Source organism: Anas acuta, chromosome 14 (genome assembly GCF_963932015.1).
Source record: "Anas acuta chromosome 14, bAnaAcu1.1, whole genome shotgun sequence".
Taxonomy (NCBI): Eukaryota; Metazoa; Chordata; class Aves; order Anseriformes; family Anatidae; genus Anas; species Anas acuta.
Genome location: NC_088992.1, coordinates 1,726,793 through 1,741,405, shown reverse-complemented (window position 1 = coordinate 1,741,405; position 14,613 = coordinate 1,726,793). Strand labels below are relative to the sequence as shown.

General features: G+C 49.1%; 1 protein-coding gene across 4 annotated transcripts in view; it reads right to left on the bottom strand.

Moving 5' to 3' along the window:
- The window catches only part of SEPTIN8 (septin 8), a 36,024-nt gene that overhangs the window by 976 nt on the left and 20,435 nt on the right, over positions 1-14,613 (bottom strand). For 2 of the 4 annotated variants that reach the window (XM_068698009.1, XM_068698007.1), the window contains 4 exons: positions 13,313-13,409; positions 12,776-12,944; positions 12,405-12,537; positions 11,491-11,681 (listed from right to left, as the gene is read on the bottom strand). In XM_068698009.1, coding sequence (XP_068554110.1) covers positions 11,491-11,681; positions 12,405-12,537; positions 12,776-12,944; positions 13,313-13,409 — 590 coding nt within the window. Of the gene's footprint in view, positions 1-1,627; positions 5,046-6,221; positions 9,209-11,490; positions 11,682-12,404; positions 12,538-12,775; positions 12,945-13,312; positions 13,410-14,613 lie in introns of those variants that run through there. The other 2 variants (XM_068698008.1, XM_068698010.1) reach the window with 2 other exon arrangements.

Here is a 14,613-nt window from a genome sequence, read left to right as displayed (position 1 = left end):
TCTGATGATACATACAAAAGGCAAGCTCTGTTTTTTTGAAACTTTTCTCCAGCTTCATAAAACACCTGCTTTTTAAGAGCATAGGCTTAGAAGGCAAATGTCCCAGGTCGGCAGCTTACCATCAACTCTCTTTGTCACTTTGAAATAAGTAGCCATCTGCTGTCCCTGCTGGACCTCACCGCCTCCTAACTAGAGGGAGCACTCACCCACCTGTTGTGTAGAGGTTCAGGAGCTCCTGGTTAAATGTTTTGCATCAGGCTCAGTATGCATATTGCTTACGTGCATCTGTTGAGGTGTCCAATACAGCCTGTCCCTGCCCTCCTCCTAATTACAGGCACAGAAACAGTGGCCAGAGTAGAAAATAATTTATGATGAACTTACCAAAAAAATCTGTCTTTACAGGTTACCAGTACTGAATTCATCCACTGCAAAGAGTTCGTGGATCGAGAGCTAACGCGTTTGCAGCCATCCAACGCCATTTATATTTTTTATCCCGTCACTCAAGCCATCCAGGGCCATCCCGAGGCAAGCTTAGCCTACCCTTACCCTTCTGGATTGAAACATTCCCAGCAGGCAAGGTTGAAGGTGGCTGTAAGGCAGCCAGTTCCAGCAGCTTTCACATCTACTCCAGCCCAAATTCCTGACGACGCCATGGAGACAGATGAATACTATGATGGATTCAGCCAGCTGTACAGTGAGGATGGGGGAGCGGATGGTGGGAGGGGGCACGTGGGCGGCTTCTGCCCTCAGCTGAGGCCTGGAGAAGGCAGCTCCCCCTGTCCTCCCCTACAGGCTCCTGAAATGGACTAGTGGAGACCGTCCTGCCTTGGAAGCAGCGCCTGTGGGACCAGTAGGTCCCAGCAAACAGAGCAACAGACACAATAGAGCAAGAGCACTGCTGTGTCTTTCAGAGGATAACGACAAAACGGTGTTATTTTCCTATTTATGCATTTTTCTAGCAGTGTTTGCTACTCCTCATTTTTAACATCATGTAAATACAGAAAGCTGGGGAGGGGACGGATCGGTCACAATCCCACAACTCAGGGATCAGCTTGGCAGAAGGCTACAAGCTACGCCAGAGAGCACCGCATGCCTCAGTTTATTTTTTAAGATTGCTGTAAGTGTGAGAGATGAGACATTTATTTCTTCCAGCACACTCCATCATTCTTATTGGAGCTAACATGACTTGCCCATGGCAGAGCCAAACAGGAGCTGCTTTCAAGGAAGGGGGAGCTCCCACTGCTGGCTCTGTAAGAGCAGTCCTCAGGTAGGACCAAGGTTTTGATTTAACAGTGAAAGGGCTGTGAGCCAAACCATTTAATTTTTTATTTTTTTTAAGTCCTTACCCTGAATCCAAGGGTTCTGAGGTCCGTGCTCCTTCCTGGGTGAGCCGTTAAAGGCCCCCTCCAAGTTCCCGGGAGCTGTGGGAGATTACTTCTTGGCTGCAGACAGCACTGCCCAGCTTGTGCCATCCAGGCTGTTTTTTTTTTCCTGTCTTACCAGACTGGACAATGGAAAATGCCTTCAGCTAATTCCTTACCACTACCAGCGTAGTTTTTGTTAACTGTTAATCGCTATAGCAAAGCGGTTTTACAATCTACAAAGGTCAGTTCAAGCTTCTCTTGCACTTTTAAAAATGGCCTTACACGTTCCTTCAAAATACGTTTGTTGTTTTTTTTTTTTAAAGGTGTTCTAAACACCAGGGCCAGCATTTTCAGGTGCTAGTTGTACTAGTTAGAAGTTAAAACCCAGACAGTACTGTATGAGTAACAATACCTGCAAGTCTGTCGCAGAGCAGGAAAGGCTTTCATGGAGCCCAGCACAGGCTACGTGCTGAGGAGGTGTCTCAGTGATACTGGATAAATAAATGGGGAGCAAGGGTAAGAAAGGAGCAAGGAAATCCTTACACTGCTTGGCAGCAGCGCTCACCAGTGCAGCAAGAAATTTCCTGGCCTTCCTTCCTTGGCTCATCTTCTTACCTGGTAGGAGAGAAAGTCCCGGACTGCGAGCTTTGCAGGCGTGGCGTCCTGAGCAGCTCTGATAACAGATAAAGCTTTCCAAAGTCTTACATTGAGATTTTGCCAGAGCTGGTACTGAGGAAAGAATCAGCCTTGTATTTGTGCAGGGAGAAAGTCAAGCTTTTCTTCTGAAACCGCAAAGGAAGCAGTGCCCAAGCAAGTCAAAGCTACCACACTGAGTGCCGGGGGATGCCCCAGGAGCAGGGCTCAGCACTCCTCCCCACACCTGACCCGTTTACAAGGTGTCCTGCAGCCGGGAGCTGGGCAGTGGCGTGCTTGTGACGCGTTATTTATTAATCCTACCAAATCCCACAGGGAAGGTTTTTCTCTCTGTGGTAGGGCTCTTTCCTCCCGCGGTGTGGCGCCTTCCTTTTCTATCAAACTGTGACTTGACTGCCCGACTTTCTGAAGGAGGCAAGTTGCCTTTTGTAGTTTACTTTAAATAAAATATAATCTTGGTCTGCGTGTTCTCGGCGTGCTCCACAAGAGGCCAGCAAAAAGGCAGTGCCCTCAGCAGCCCCTGCAGGAAGCTGGGCTGCGTGTCTGCTTCCCGTCTCTAGTTCTGCTTTTCCTCCCATCCCTTTTTCTACCTTATCTCAAGCATCTTCACCAGCTGCATTAACCAATGGAAATAGTAGCAGAAAAATTCTGCACGCAGTAATTAGTGTGCTCTACCTTCATACCACAACAGCTCCTATGTTTTTCACCCCAGCTTTGAGCCTACATACGTAGTTTCTTGCCCATATGCTGGATAACACCTTACAAACCAACAGACCTGCTCTTCAAAACCCCCACGGTGCACTACGAGCCACATTCCAGAGCGCACATTAACGGGGAGTTCAATCTAAAAAGCTGAAGCCCATGCTGAGAGGCCCAGCACAGTCCCATGTTCCCAGTTGGGCTGCAGGATGACAAACTGGACTGGGAGCAGTGCAGCTGGAGGCTGCGTCTGGTAGCACAGGGCCTGCCCACACCTCTCCCAGTGCTGAGTTAGGATAAAGGAACTAACAGAACAGAAGGAGCATTTTGTCCAGCTGTTTCACAGACCGTGACTATCTCCTGTCTCTGCCTGTCTGCTCGGATTGCCGTTGCGTGCACATCACAGCCACAGGTCATTCCCTCCCCCAGGCTTGTGTTACCTGCAGCTGGGCTCCCCCCACGGCCCCGCAGTCATTCTGCTGCCCCGTTCTGGCAGAACACACTGGATTCAGCCAGCAGGGCTGACAAACACCCGAAGTGCTGAGGGCTGGTTTTGTGGGGTTTGTTTGGGGAATGCTCAGTCCTTGTAAACAAGAGAACATTTACACAGCACTTCCGAAGAGCTCTTAGGGTGAATTCCCTTGACCTGGCTGAAGGGCTGTTTTCTCCCCCTCCCTGGGGTGTGAGCACAGCCCAGCTGCCTGCCTGGGCTCTGCGTTTTGGAAACACGGCAAGCTACAGGAGGATCTCTTCCCTCGCCTACCATCACCCTGCAGCGATCACCACCAGGGAGAAAACGAACCTAAAGCAACCTCACTATGACTGCAGAGGCCCCAACAGCTCCCAGGGCAAGGTGGACACAGCGCTGTGCTGGCTCCTTCCCACCTCTGCCAGGCATGAACGCCTTTCCTTGCCCTTCAGAGGAGCTGTGGGCAGCAGGGATGGCCTCTCTCTGCTATGGGTTTGAAAAAAGATTTTTTTGAAAAAATGAAAAGAAAATGCAACACGAAAACTTGCATGGTGCAGATCAGGGGAGCAGCTGAAGATTTCAAGTGTGCCTAACAACAGACTTGGGTGATTTTCTTTCCAGAATTCAGAGATGCCCCGTGGGCTCGGCCGTTACCTCCAGCCGTGGCACAGGGGGCTGCTGGCAGTAGGAGCACATCCAGCACACACGGGACAAGGGGGTTAACAGAGGGAAGCTGGAACGACCGCGAGGATTGTGAATTTGGACAAAGCACTGTGTTCTTCCAGTGAATATAATTAGCGTACAAAACGCGTTTAACAGATGTTTGTTAAACATGTCAGTTCTATTTTTATTAAACCCAACTTTGGTACAAGCAGGTCATTCCTGAGATTCATTTACAAGTTTGTTTAAAATGAAGGTAAACCAGGGCCTTGCCCTGTTCCTTTGAGAAGTTAGCCTGGGACACAAACACCAAGGGCTTTTTTTAAACAAGTTATTTACGTAAGGGGAAGTCGGTCTGCTATAAATGCAGAACATAAAGCCTGGAATGCCGAGACTCCAGCTTTAAAGCATTTCCCCTCTGTTACCGAATTATTTAGTTGTCCTTTAGGATGTTTCTGCTCTTACCCAGCACATCCCAGCAGGAGCTGCAGGAGTCCGGGCTGGCCAGGCAGGAGCGCCGGTAACCGAAGTAAGGGCGAGGGCACAGGGGGGCTTTGGAGAGAGGTTAAGTGTGAGGCACACAGGTTACAGCCCTAGGAAAACTGAACAAATTGAGGCTTGGGGATTTAGGTTGTAAAGCCTGTAAGTCTACAGGAAAAAAAAGCTACATGGAAGAGTTATTGCTAAGGAACACCAGAGCCCGGCTGAAGCGTTAAGGGCATTAGGAGGTTCTCAGGTTACGGCCCAAAACCAGACCGAGGAGAGGAACGAATGAAAATCCCATTACAGCGGCAGCTCAAGCAGCAAGCTGAAAACTTGTCTCGGACTAACCCGACCTCGTTCCCCTTCCCTTGGGAAGTTTAGTCACAGTGTTAAGTGCCTCGTCCAGGCTCTCACCCCGAGATTAGTGTTTTGGTTTCAGTGCAAGCCATGCATCAGCCTTAATTAGTAATTTATCTTTTGGCAAGTACCTCAGATTTTGCCTTGATCAAGAAACCTGATCAAGCAAATTTTTTCCAATCAGAAGACACAGAGCATCTTAGTCCTTGCTATATAATCTCTTCTGTGCAATATAAGGCAAGCTTAAAGGTGAAAGCACCAATTAATTTCTTCTGCATGAGATGTTTTGGCCTTAATAAATCTTCTAATTAACATGTCTTCCTGTTGTTATGGAGCACGCAGTGGGAAGACTAAAAAAGCTACAGAAAGAACAAAAGAGAATCAATGTTTAAGTTTCAGTTATTTACAGGAGGCAGAGACAGCACGAACAGGTCAAAGTACAAACGTCACGCAGCCGCCTGGGAGCGTGCAGGGCCGGGTACGCAGGAGATGGTGGGACTGAAACCACCACAACCTGGAGAAGCTCCCATGGCTGCTGAGGTTGTGTTTGGGACTGGTTTGAACTTTTAACGAGGGCAGGCTGCCGACACAGCACCTGAGATGCCCCATCCTATGCACCTCTTCTCTGGCCTCCTAGAAGGTTTTCCTTTAAGAAGTACTGGGATGGGTAAATTTGTGAAACGTTTCATACAAACCAGTTGGCTGCAGCTGCAGAGTCCCCATTTCAGGCTCATCCTTCGACAGCTTAAGAGGCCCAAGTGACACGACCCTAACACAGCCCCAGCTCCGCTCCTGGCCAGCGCCCTGCAGGTACAACACAGGGCCTGGTGCTGGCGTGAGCAGCCCGGCCCTATACAACAGCTCCGCTTTTTGGTTTTGTCCCAGGTGCAGCACTGCCCTCAGCCCAGTAGCGAATAAAACCCAGAGACACACAGAGAACTGAACACAGCTTCACAGAGAGCAATGCCCCGCAGAGCTGACACCAAGAACAGAGCTTCAAGCAACAATTTCATCAGCAGTCCCTGAAAAGAGAAACCCGAAGTGAAGCTGTGCACTTTTTTGGCCGTGATGTGGCCAAAATAACGTGGTAAGATGCATTTTTTCCAGAAAAAGCACACCGCTCTGGTTTGTATGAAGAGGAAGTACCACTCAGACACTGCCACTGTCCATTTCTGCTCCTTTGTCATCCTACCCTTGAAGCAGCTGTTTGGGCATTGTTTCAGCAGTGGAGCTGCAGTAAATCTCCCCTCTCAGTCACAAGATCCCACAGAGAAGCACTAACGAGCTTTAAGGCAGCTTTTTTTTTTTTTTTACCTGAACAGGGATGGAGTTTGGATTAATGCCTTAGGATCTCTCCACAAATTACAGATGTCCTTTTCTGCATTTCGTATGATGTAGAAGTGAATGCTATTTTTGAGTGTTCCCAATATTCAGAAGATACACTGGGTTCTGGGTAAGCTTTGCACTGTTATGCATTGTTACTTCAACTAGGTAACACAGGAAATCCACCGCTAAATAAATGACACCACAAAAACTCAAAATACATGTGAGATTTAATAAAAGAAAAAAAAAAAGTACAAAGTGAGTGGAAAGAACTGAAAGTCGAAAAAAAAACCCCAACACATTCAGAATGACAAAGCAAACGGATGCAGCGCGTCAGAAGCCTGCTAAACCCACAGGGACACAGCCCCAGAGCTCTTCAGACTTGCTCTGAGCTGAACGCCCCTTCTGCACCCTGCGGGGAGCTCACCACAATCAGACACGAAGCCTGCAAAACTTAAAGCCCCTAAAAACACATTTTAAATTAGAAAGCAGACAATATACATGATGGTCAATGCTTAAATGACAAAAAAAGAAAAAAAAAAGACAGTTTTCCCATTAATACCAACCTTTTACAGACAAATGAGTGACACGGCTGAAAGATGCGTAACTGAACAGCTTCAGTCACTTCTGAGAGGCTTTGCTTTCACTTCTAGCCTACAAGAGGTAAATCTTCAGACTGGAGGGAGCTTAGCATCACAATGTGTTTGTAGCTCGTTAAATAAAAATAAGAAACAGAACTACCCTATATACCACATATGTAAGTCTTGTCTCAGTCAAGAAGGAAGAATCAAGTCCTAGAGAATAAAAAAACTGAGTTCTGTGGGGAAGAGTTTGATGTTGATTGCTCCGAAGAGTTGATTGACCCTGATGAAGTCGAGGCCGACAAATAACTACAAGAAATAGGAAAATCCAGCCCAAAGGAAAGTCAACGTATATATAATAATAATAATAATTAAAATATTGTTACATACATTCTGAATGTCTTCTTCAGAAAAAGCTGGGAATTTCTCCACAATGCCCATGGGTTTGAAGGTTTATACTCTTATATTGCTATCATCATTATTCTCAACTATCTGTTATTCTAGGAAAAAAGAATTGATCTCTGTTGAGCCAGGGCAGAAAGAAGTCATTTGCATAGATCTTGTTGGCTGCAGCATGAGATCAGGACAAAAATATCGACTGGACAAGCAGTGGTGAGGCAGCTGGTTGCATACACACTAGTGTCAGTTGGAGCTTTCCTCCAGCCGTCGGTAGCATCGGCCTCGAGAAGCACAGCAGTTAACCAACCAGTTAACCACCCAGCCCTGCTTCCTCAGGCAATTAGTGCACCAGAGTTTCTCTCGTCAGTAATAATCAAAATCGTGCCCCTAATTTGTTACATGATTGGATTTCAGTCAATTGTCAGCCAGCATTGTCTTCCTGTACGTAACAATGGGCTGCGTCCCTCGCACATCTCCCTTAGAGAAAAGCACGTTAGCCCTCTGAACAGTTCAAAGTTACTCTTTAAAATCCATCTGACTTAGAGGCACAGCCTTAACAGTTACACGTTCAGCTTTCAGCAGACTCCTAGGAAGTGCACACAACTTCTCCTCTTTGCAGGTCTGTTCCCAAAGGTACCTGTGAAGTTCTCGTGAGGTTCTTGCACACAAGCACCAAGTAACACTGGCGTCGTTTTCAGTACATCTATGTAAGAGGCCAATGTCCACGTGAAAACTTAACACCTGAGCATGTATTTGGGGGAAAAAAAGCTGCTGTAATGGGATAAGGAAGCTACAGAACCTCATCCAGCAGGATGCTGCCTTCCATCAGACCTGCAAAGGCTGCGAGGCCATGCCCCCACCTGCAAGGGAAGGAATGTGCTAACTGCTCTGCTTACAGACAAGTCTTTAAGAAAATATAATAATAATAAGGGAAATCCTTTACCATTAATAACCAAAAAATGCACGCACTCACAACTAACACCTAGCCAGCCAGTGTTTTTTAAACTCTGAAGACACTACATGGGGGCTAATATAAAATATTTGTTTTCTCTTACTCTGTTGTCTGATGGAATTGGGTCCAACTATTTTTCCATGACAACACAGCTAGTCAGTCTCTCCTCGGTTATTGTCCTGCTTTATTACAAAGTGGTTTGAGTGGAATAAAATAATATTGATCCGAATTATTCCTCTAAGCTCAGTTACCCAGGAAAACAAGGCTGGGATTTCTATGCATGGGAGGGGGGGTAAAGGGAAGCACCTCTAGGAGGAAGGGAGCTTATCAGCATAAATACGGTGCAGAAATCATGATCGGGGGATTCTCCTGATTAGGCACATGTCTATGGCTTTTCTTATTTATTTTTTTAAACAACCTAAAAGGAAAGATGACTGCTTAGTCTTTTACACAACGGTAAATGTGCTGGTAAATGACACATGAAGAGCTGCACGAAGCCTGTAGTTCCACAGCATACAACCACCACCTTACGGAAATCCTTTCTATATAGAAGTTCTACTTTAGCAGTAAAGAAAATTCAAAACATTGTCCCATGAGTTTTATTAACCACTCTCTCTCTCTCTCTCTCTCTATATATATATATTATAAATGATGAAGAAAATATTTAGAGAAATTCGGACTTAAAATACATAATTATGGGATTAAGGGTTGGTTACTTGGACTAAGATTCCCAGGGCAGAAATTCTGAGCACTGGGTTTTTCGCCCATTCTAAACTGACTCAAATCCAGATTTTGTTAGAAAAATAAACGTTTCAGCACTCTTCATACCACTTCTCACATCTATGCATGTGCAGAGGAAGGCATACGAGGGAGAAAGGGCTCAAGCAGTCACCTTAGCCAATACAAAGTATTAAAACTCTAGAAAGCAAGCATTGAGCTGCTGGGTAAGCTGAGTTCAGACACAGTTACGGTCATTTTATGCACGGCTGCTCAGTCGCTAGGTTTAGAACCAAGCACCTTGCCTCAGGGATTAGTTGTCTTTGTTTAAAAAAATGTACATGGTAAAGTTACTTCCTTGAACCTACTGATAACTCTGCACAGATAACAGCAAGTCGTTACACTGCAACCACCGGAGATGCTCATTTTCTCTTTCACTTTGGTCCACGCACACAATGTTATGAGAAGGGTCACAAGGTGGGGAACTCAAGCAACTTAACACATGAAAGCACCAAGTCCACTCTTGGCCTGAAAGTCTGTGTGTGATTAACTGAAAGAAACAAAACATAAAAAGAAGCATGAATTAAAATTATGAAAATTAATCCAAAGCAAAACGTAACAAAATGTTAAAAAAAAAAAAAAAGAAGAGAGAAGGCCAAACACTGCTGTGGCATCCGAGGGCTCGCAGAACAGAGCGAGCACTGACACAAGGCTCACAAAGCGCGATCTGTTCGGCAGCTGCCTGCACAAAGCGGCGCAGCACAGACACTTTTTTTCCTCTCCGCACCTGCAATTCTTCCCTCTCCATTTTTCATTAAACCCCGTGTTAAAATATGACACGTAAGAGGCTCAACCAGCTCTCCTAACGCCAAGACACAAAGAAATCCCCCCGGAGACCCTTACCTTCATTCCCCCTCCCTCATTTCCAGCTCTTAACAGGGCACTGATGAATCGGAGGTGGCTGACACCCCTGCTGCCCGAGGACAGCCCCGCACCAGCCCCAGCCCCAGCAGCTCAGCTCCTGGCCCACTGAAGCCGCAGGCAGAGCCTGACCCGTGCCGCTCAGCCCCCATCCTGCCTGCCACAGCTCCACAAGTCCCAGCTGTCCCCGAGGCTGATTTGGTTGAAACAAATTCCCTAAGCCAGCCAACAGAGACATGGATGCTGCTTGTCGGGGAGCGTAAGGACCCCACTGATGTGTGAGCTCCCCTGTGAGCTTCCCCAGATGAAGGAGGATCTGCTTAGAGGGGTCACTGACAAGGCAAGGCACAGGGGAGCAGCCTTGCCTTCAAGTTTCCATTTCAGTATTTCATCGCCCCGCTTGAGCAGAGACCCCCACCTGCCCTATTTGGAACCAGCTCACAGGGTCATTAAAAAAAAAAGAAAAATAAAACCCTGATGAATCGCTTGCTCCCTGTACTGCGTTGGCTCTGCTCCCGCTGACAGCATCGCCCTGTACACCCAGACAGCCTCTGATCCCTGGCACCGCACGGAAAAGGGAGGGTTTGGAGAAGGGAGGGCTTGGAAAAGGGAGGGTTTGGAGCAGTGCCTGCAGGTGGGCTGCCCCGCAGGAAGCCTATTTGTGGCAGCGGGCAGGAAGCGGCTGTGTTGGACTTGTCCTAAGCGCACTGCCAGGCCTGGGGAAGGTTTGTTTTTAACCCCGACACATTTACGCTGGGAGCAAATATGTTGAATTGCACGGGCTGTTATCTTCCTTCCGAGGGAACAAATTAGCAGCACGTCAGCAGGCAGAACAAGCTCTGCTAGCGCTGCAGCACGTGGCACAGGAGTGACAGCACGGGAGCTCAGCAGCAACGTGAAGCCGGGCGCTGTGCTGCCAAGTTCAAGGTCTCTGGGAGTAGTTAACACCCAGGCTCTCTTCTCATCATTAAAAGGCTCAGAAGGCACTGCCGTTTGCCTGGTCTGGACGTGACAGCATGCAACTCAGACATCAGAGCTCCTTCACACAAGAGGAATTAATAAAAAGTGCTGGAACAACAGAACGACCACCTTGCACAGCAGCTTACCTCGTTTCGTTCCTTGACGACTGGCTTGAATGCAAGCAGGACCACCACCAACCCTTCTTTTTGGAAGCTTGTTCACCCCACTGCTGCTCTACCATTATACCACCAGGCAGCTGAGAGAGCATTATTTTTATACCCTTTCTCCACACTCCTGCTGGCTTCAGCAATGTCAATTAACTTGCAGCAAGCTAAGATACGAACTCTGCCTTCAGGGGAAGAGAGCTTTCTCAGCGATTCAGCACAAGCAGAACCGTGTCTGGGAGCCCTGTCTCACACAGAGCCCTAACGAATTTCCAGTGCTGCTTCAGCCCAGGATGCTGTTTCCCTTTTTGCAGCTCTGCCCCTGAACATCAGTGGCACTCTACAAAGAGGGCCCCAACCTTACAGACCTCAGCAAGGTGCTGCAGGATGGGCACCACACCTGTAAGATTTTAAACTGCCAACACTGTCCCCACTTCTCTCTTGGGGAGGAGACACAGCTGATTTCCAGCCTCTATGTCTCCAGGAACAAACCATTCCCATGACTGCCTGCAGTGGCTGTCACAGAGCCAAAGCCAATCCTGCCAGACCCCAAACCTTTAGAGAACGGCCCCAAACTGAGAAGCCCACCTGCAGCCAGCAGGGCTTCCCCACGGCAGGGCTGGGGCACAGCAGGCCCCCGTCTTTCCTTTGCTTTAGGCAGTTCGAAGGGTAGGAATCAGGGTTCCAAAACCCCCTTTTCCCTGTCAGTAACTGACAAAACATTAGTCTGAACACACCCACAGCCTTCCCAGCAGCAGAGGAGAAAGACTGAAGCTTGGTCACTTACTTCTTCTTGTCTTTGTCCTTCCTCAGCGGCTGCTGTGAGGTAGCCTGCAAGGACTGGGACTGCAAGGTTTCCACCGCTACTTTCCGCCTGTTGAAGGCATTCATCTCCTCTTCCAGCTCCCTCCTCTTCTCCTCCACCTTCCTTTTCTCCTCCTGGTGTATCCTTTTCAAGTGCTCAAACTTCTCGTGCAGCTGGCAGGAGACAAGTGCCCTGAGCATCACACCCAGCACAACTCAGCCCCGCTCCCAGGAGCCATCACCCCACATCCCACAGCTCCCCAGCACCACAGAGACCTGCCCAGCTGGTGGGGACAGGGCACTCAGTGCCTCTCAGCTGAAGACAAATTCTGCTTTGCCTGACCCCACACATCAAGCAAAGAGAAAGAGCGAGGTCTGGATAAGGTCACAGAGGATCTCAGCTCAGCCTGCAGCCCTGCCGCAGGGCTGAGGACACTGTAGGCTCTCTCATTCCTCACCCCTTTGAAGATGGTTCATTTATTTCCTCTCCAGTGGTGCCAGTTCCTGGGGCCTCACACTGACCCTTGGGACTCCTGCCCAGCTGCCCCATTTGCTCTGCTGTCCAGTGAGCCTCCACGGGTTAAGCCTACCTGTCCTAAATGCTCACCGAAACGCTCTGCACCACCCTTCACTCCCCAAACAGCCGCCCAGCCTCCTGCACGCTGCACAGACAGAGGAGACTCCTGTTTCTGAGGCACCTAAACCAGTCAGGTTGTTTTGAAAACATTACTCAGCATCCCCTCCCCTGGTGGGGGAAGGTGTGTGTGATTCTGTGCTGTGGCTGATGAGGTCTGCTCAAGCCCTGCATGTGCTTTCCAGGATTCATACACTGCCGAGACCCAGATCCTGTGGCTGACTGTATTTTGGGCTCCTTTTGCAGGTTTTTGGCACACCCACCTCTCTCTCCTTCTCCTTCAGCTCTGCCTCCGTCTCCTTGACTTTGTTAACAAACATTTGTCTCATTTCTTCCTCTTTCTTCTGGAGCTCACCCAAGAATTCTTTTCTTTTGGTCTCATATGTTTCTTGTAGGCTGGGTAAGAAAGCAAACGAAATCCAGACTCTGGACACCAATGACTTAGGGATGGGGAAAACGCGTGCCTGTCTGCTTTGCTTAAAGACAGGCAGGCAGGAAAGGGAACACCAAAGTCAGCCGCAAAGTTCAAATCCGATGCTAGTATTCTGCAGCCCAGCACTGCAGGTAGCACCCACAGACCTCCCCTTTTTTTGGGGCTGCCAGTACCCGACCGTGGCTCTGCACAGCTGCTCACCTGAAGGGCTGGCTGTCCGGGTCCGTGTCCTTGAAGCCCATCTCCTCCAGTTTGCACCTCCTGTACAGCTCGTAGTGGCGGGTGTGGGTCTGCTCCCGGAGATCCTCCATGTTGACTCGAATCAGCATTTCTCGCAGCTTCACGAAGTCGCAGTGGCTTTCATTCTCAACTGGTTAAAGCAAGGTGAGAAGTCAGCAGAACGCACGAGAGGGAGAAACACAACCACATGCACAGCCCAACCCCACCGATTCCCCTCCCACAGACCTCTACCTGTCACCCCGCACAGGGTAACCAAGTTTTGGGATGCAGGGACTCTTTTTGGCCATGCCAGACTGGGTTGGAATTTCAGCAGAGCTTAGAAAACGTATTTGAGATGCTGGCAGGAACACAAAGCAAAGCTGGCCAGCCCACATGAGGCTGCAAGGGACATGGCCCCAGCGTTTCGCACAAGGCACCTTCATGCTGGAGGGTGCCAGCATGTGCCCGTGCACGTGGCAGGGAGATTTGCAGCTGTGTGCCCAGCTCCCAGCACCTTACCTTGCACCACTCCCCACGGGTACTGCCGAGCTCTCACCAGCTTGTTCCCAACCTTCACCTCCTCCGTGCTGCCGACCACAGCGAAGGGCAGATGAGCCTGCAACAGAGTCAAGCAGGGACTTAGCACGTGGGCTAACCTCTGGGAAATCAGCCTGGCTGCCAGAGCCCCTTCACCCAGAATCTACTGCAGAAATCCTTCCAGAGAAGCCCTCAGTCTCCTCTCTGATCCGGGGTGTTGTGGCAGAGAGCAGCATACGGCCGTGGCACAGCAGAGCAGCTAACGAGCGGCGCTGGCTGGACTAACCTAAACACGGAAATATTGTGGGAACACCATGCTCGTTACTGCTCTTCCTCTCCCCATTTGTCAGGTTGTTCTTGTAGCTGCAGCCTCTCGGCGTGCCAAGAGCAGGGCACTTCCTGCCTCGCAGAAAGCACGGAGACGTCCGTAAACACGCCTCATCCCTTCCAGTGCCCACCCGCAGCCTGCTGGGCCACGTGCGGCATTTGGCATGCTCACTGCTCCCTGGGCTGCAAAGCACCAAGGACAGTAAGGAAACGTGGCACCGGCCCCATGGAAACATCCTCAGGGCTGCAAAAACAGAGCCACGCAGCAGGGACGTTGCTCTCCAGGTACACCTGAGGCTCAGCACACCGATCCCTCCTGAACCTGCAGTGCAGACACAAGTGTCTGAAATGCTTCCTGATCTGGAGAACCACCCCCTGCCCTCCCCAGGTTCTGCCAGCCTGCTGCAAGGCAAACTTCAATCAGGAACACACGTTGTTGTCGCCTTCAGGCTTCCTTCACATCACTGCTCCCTTCCTCTGGGGTGGTGGCAGAAAGCCACGTGCCGGGGTCACTGCGGCCAGCACGGAGCAAGCCCCTGTGCTCCCTGCACAGCCCCACGGAGCCGCTGCACATCCAGCAGGACGAGGCCAGCAGCAGCCCACACCTTGAGGAGGGAACGGAGCTGGCAGGGAGGCAGCCAGAAGGATTTTGATTGAGAAAAGAGAACACATGGCAAACATCGCTTTCATTTCTCTCCCCAACACACCTACCTGTACTTTAAAAGTACTGCCTCCTGCAAAGCTCACAAATTCAGAAAAAAAAAAAAAAAACATTACAGTGGCTGTGTAGATATCTAACTGACCTAACTACCAATTGATTCTTGAAAGTTGGGGGGAAAAAAAATAAAGGATTGAAAGAAAAGCCAAAGCATTTAAACCTGGAACACCCCTTCAGAAAAATATTCGTCTTGATGAAAAAGCTGCTTTTTATTTAAGCCAAAAAATAAAATAAAATA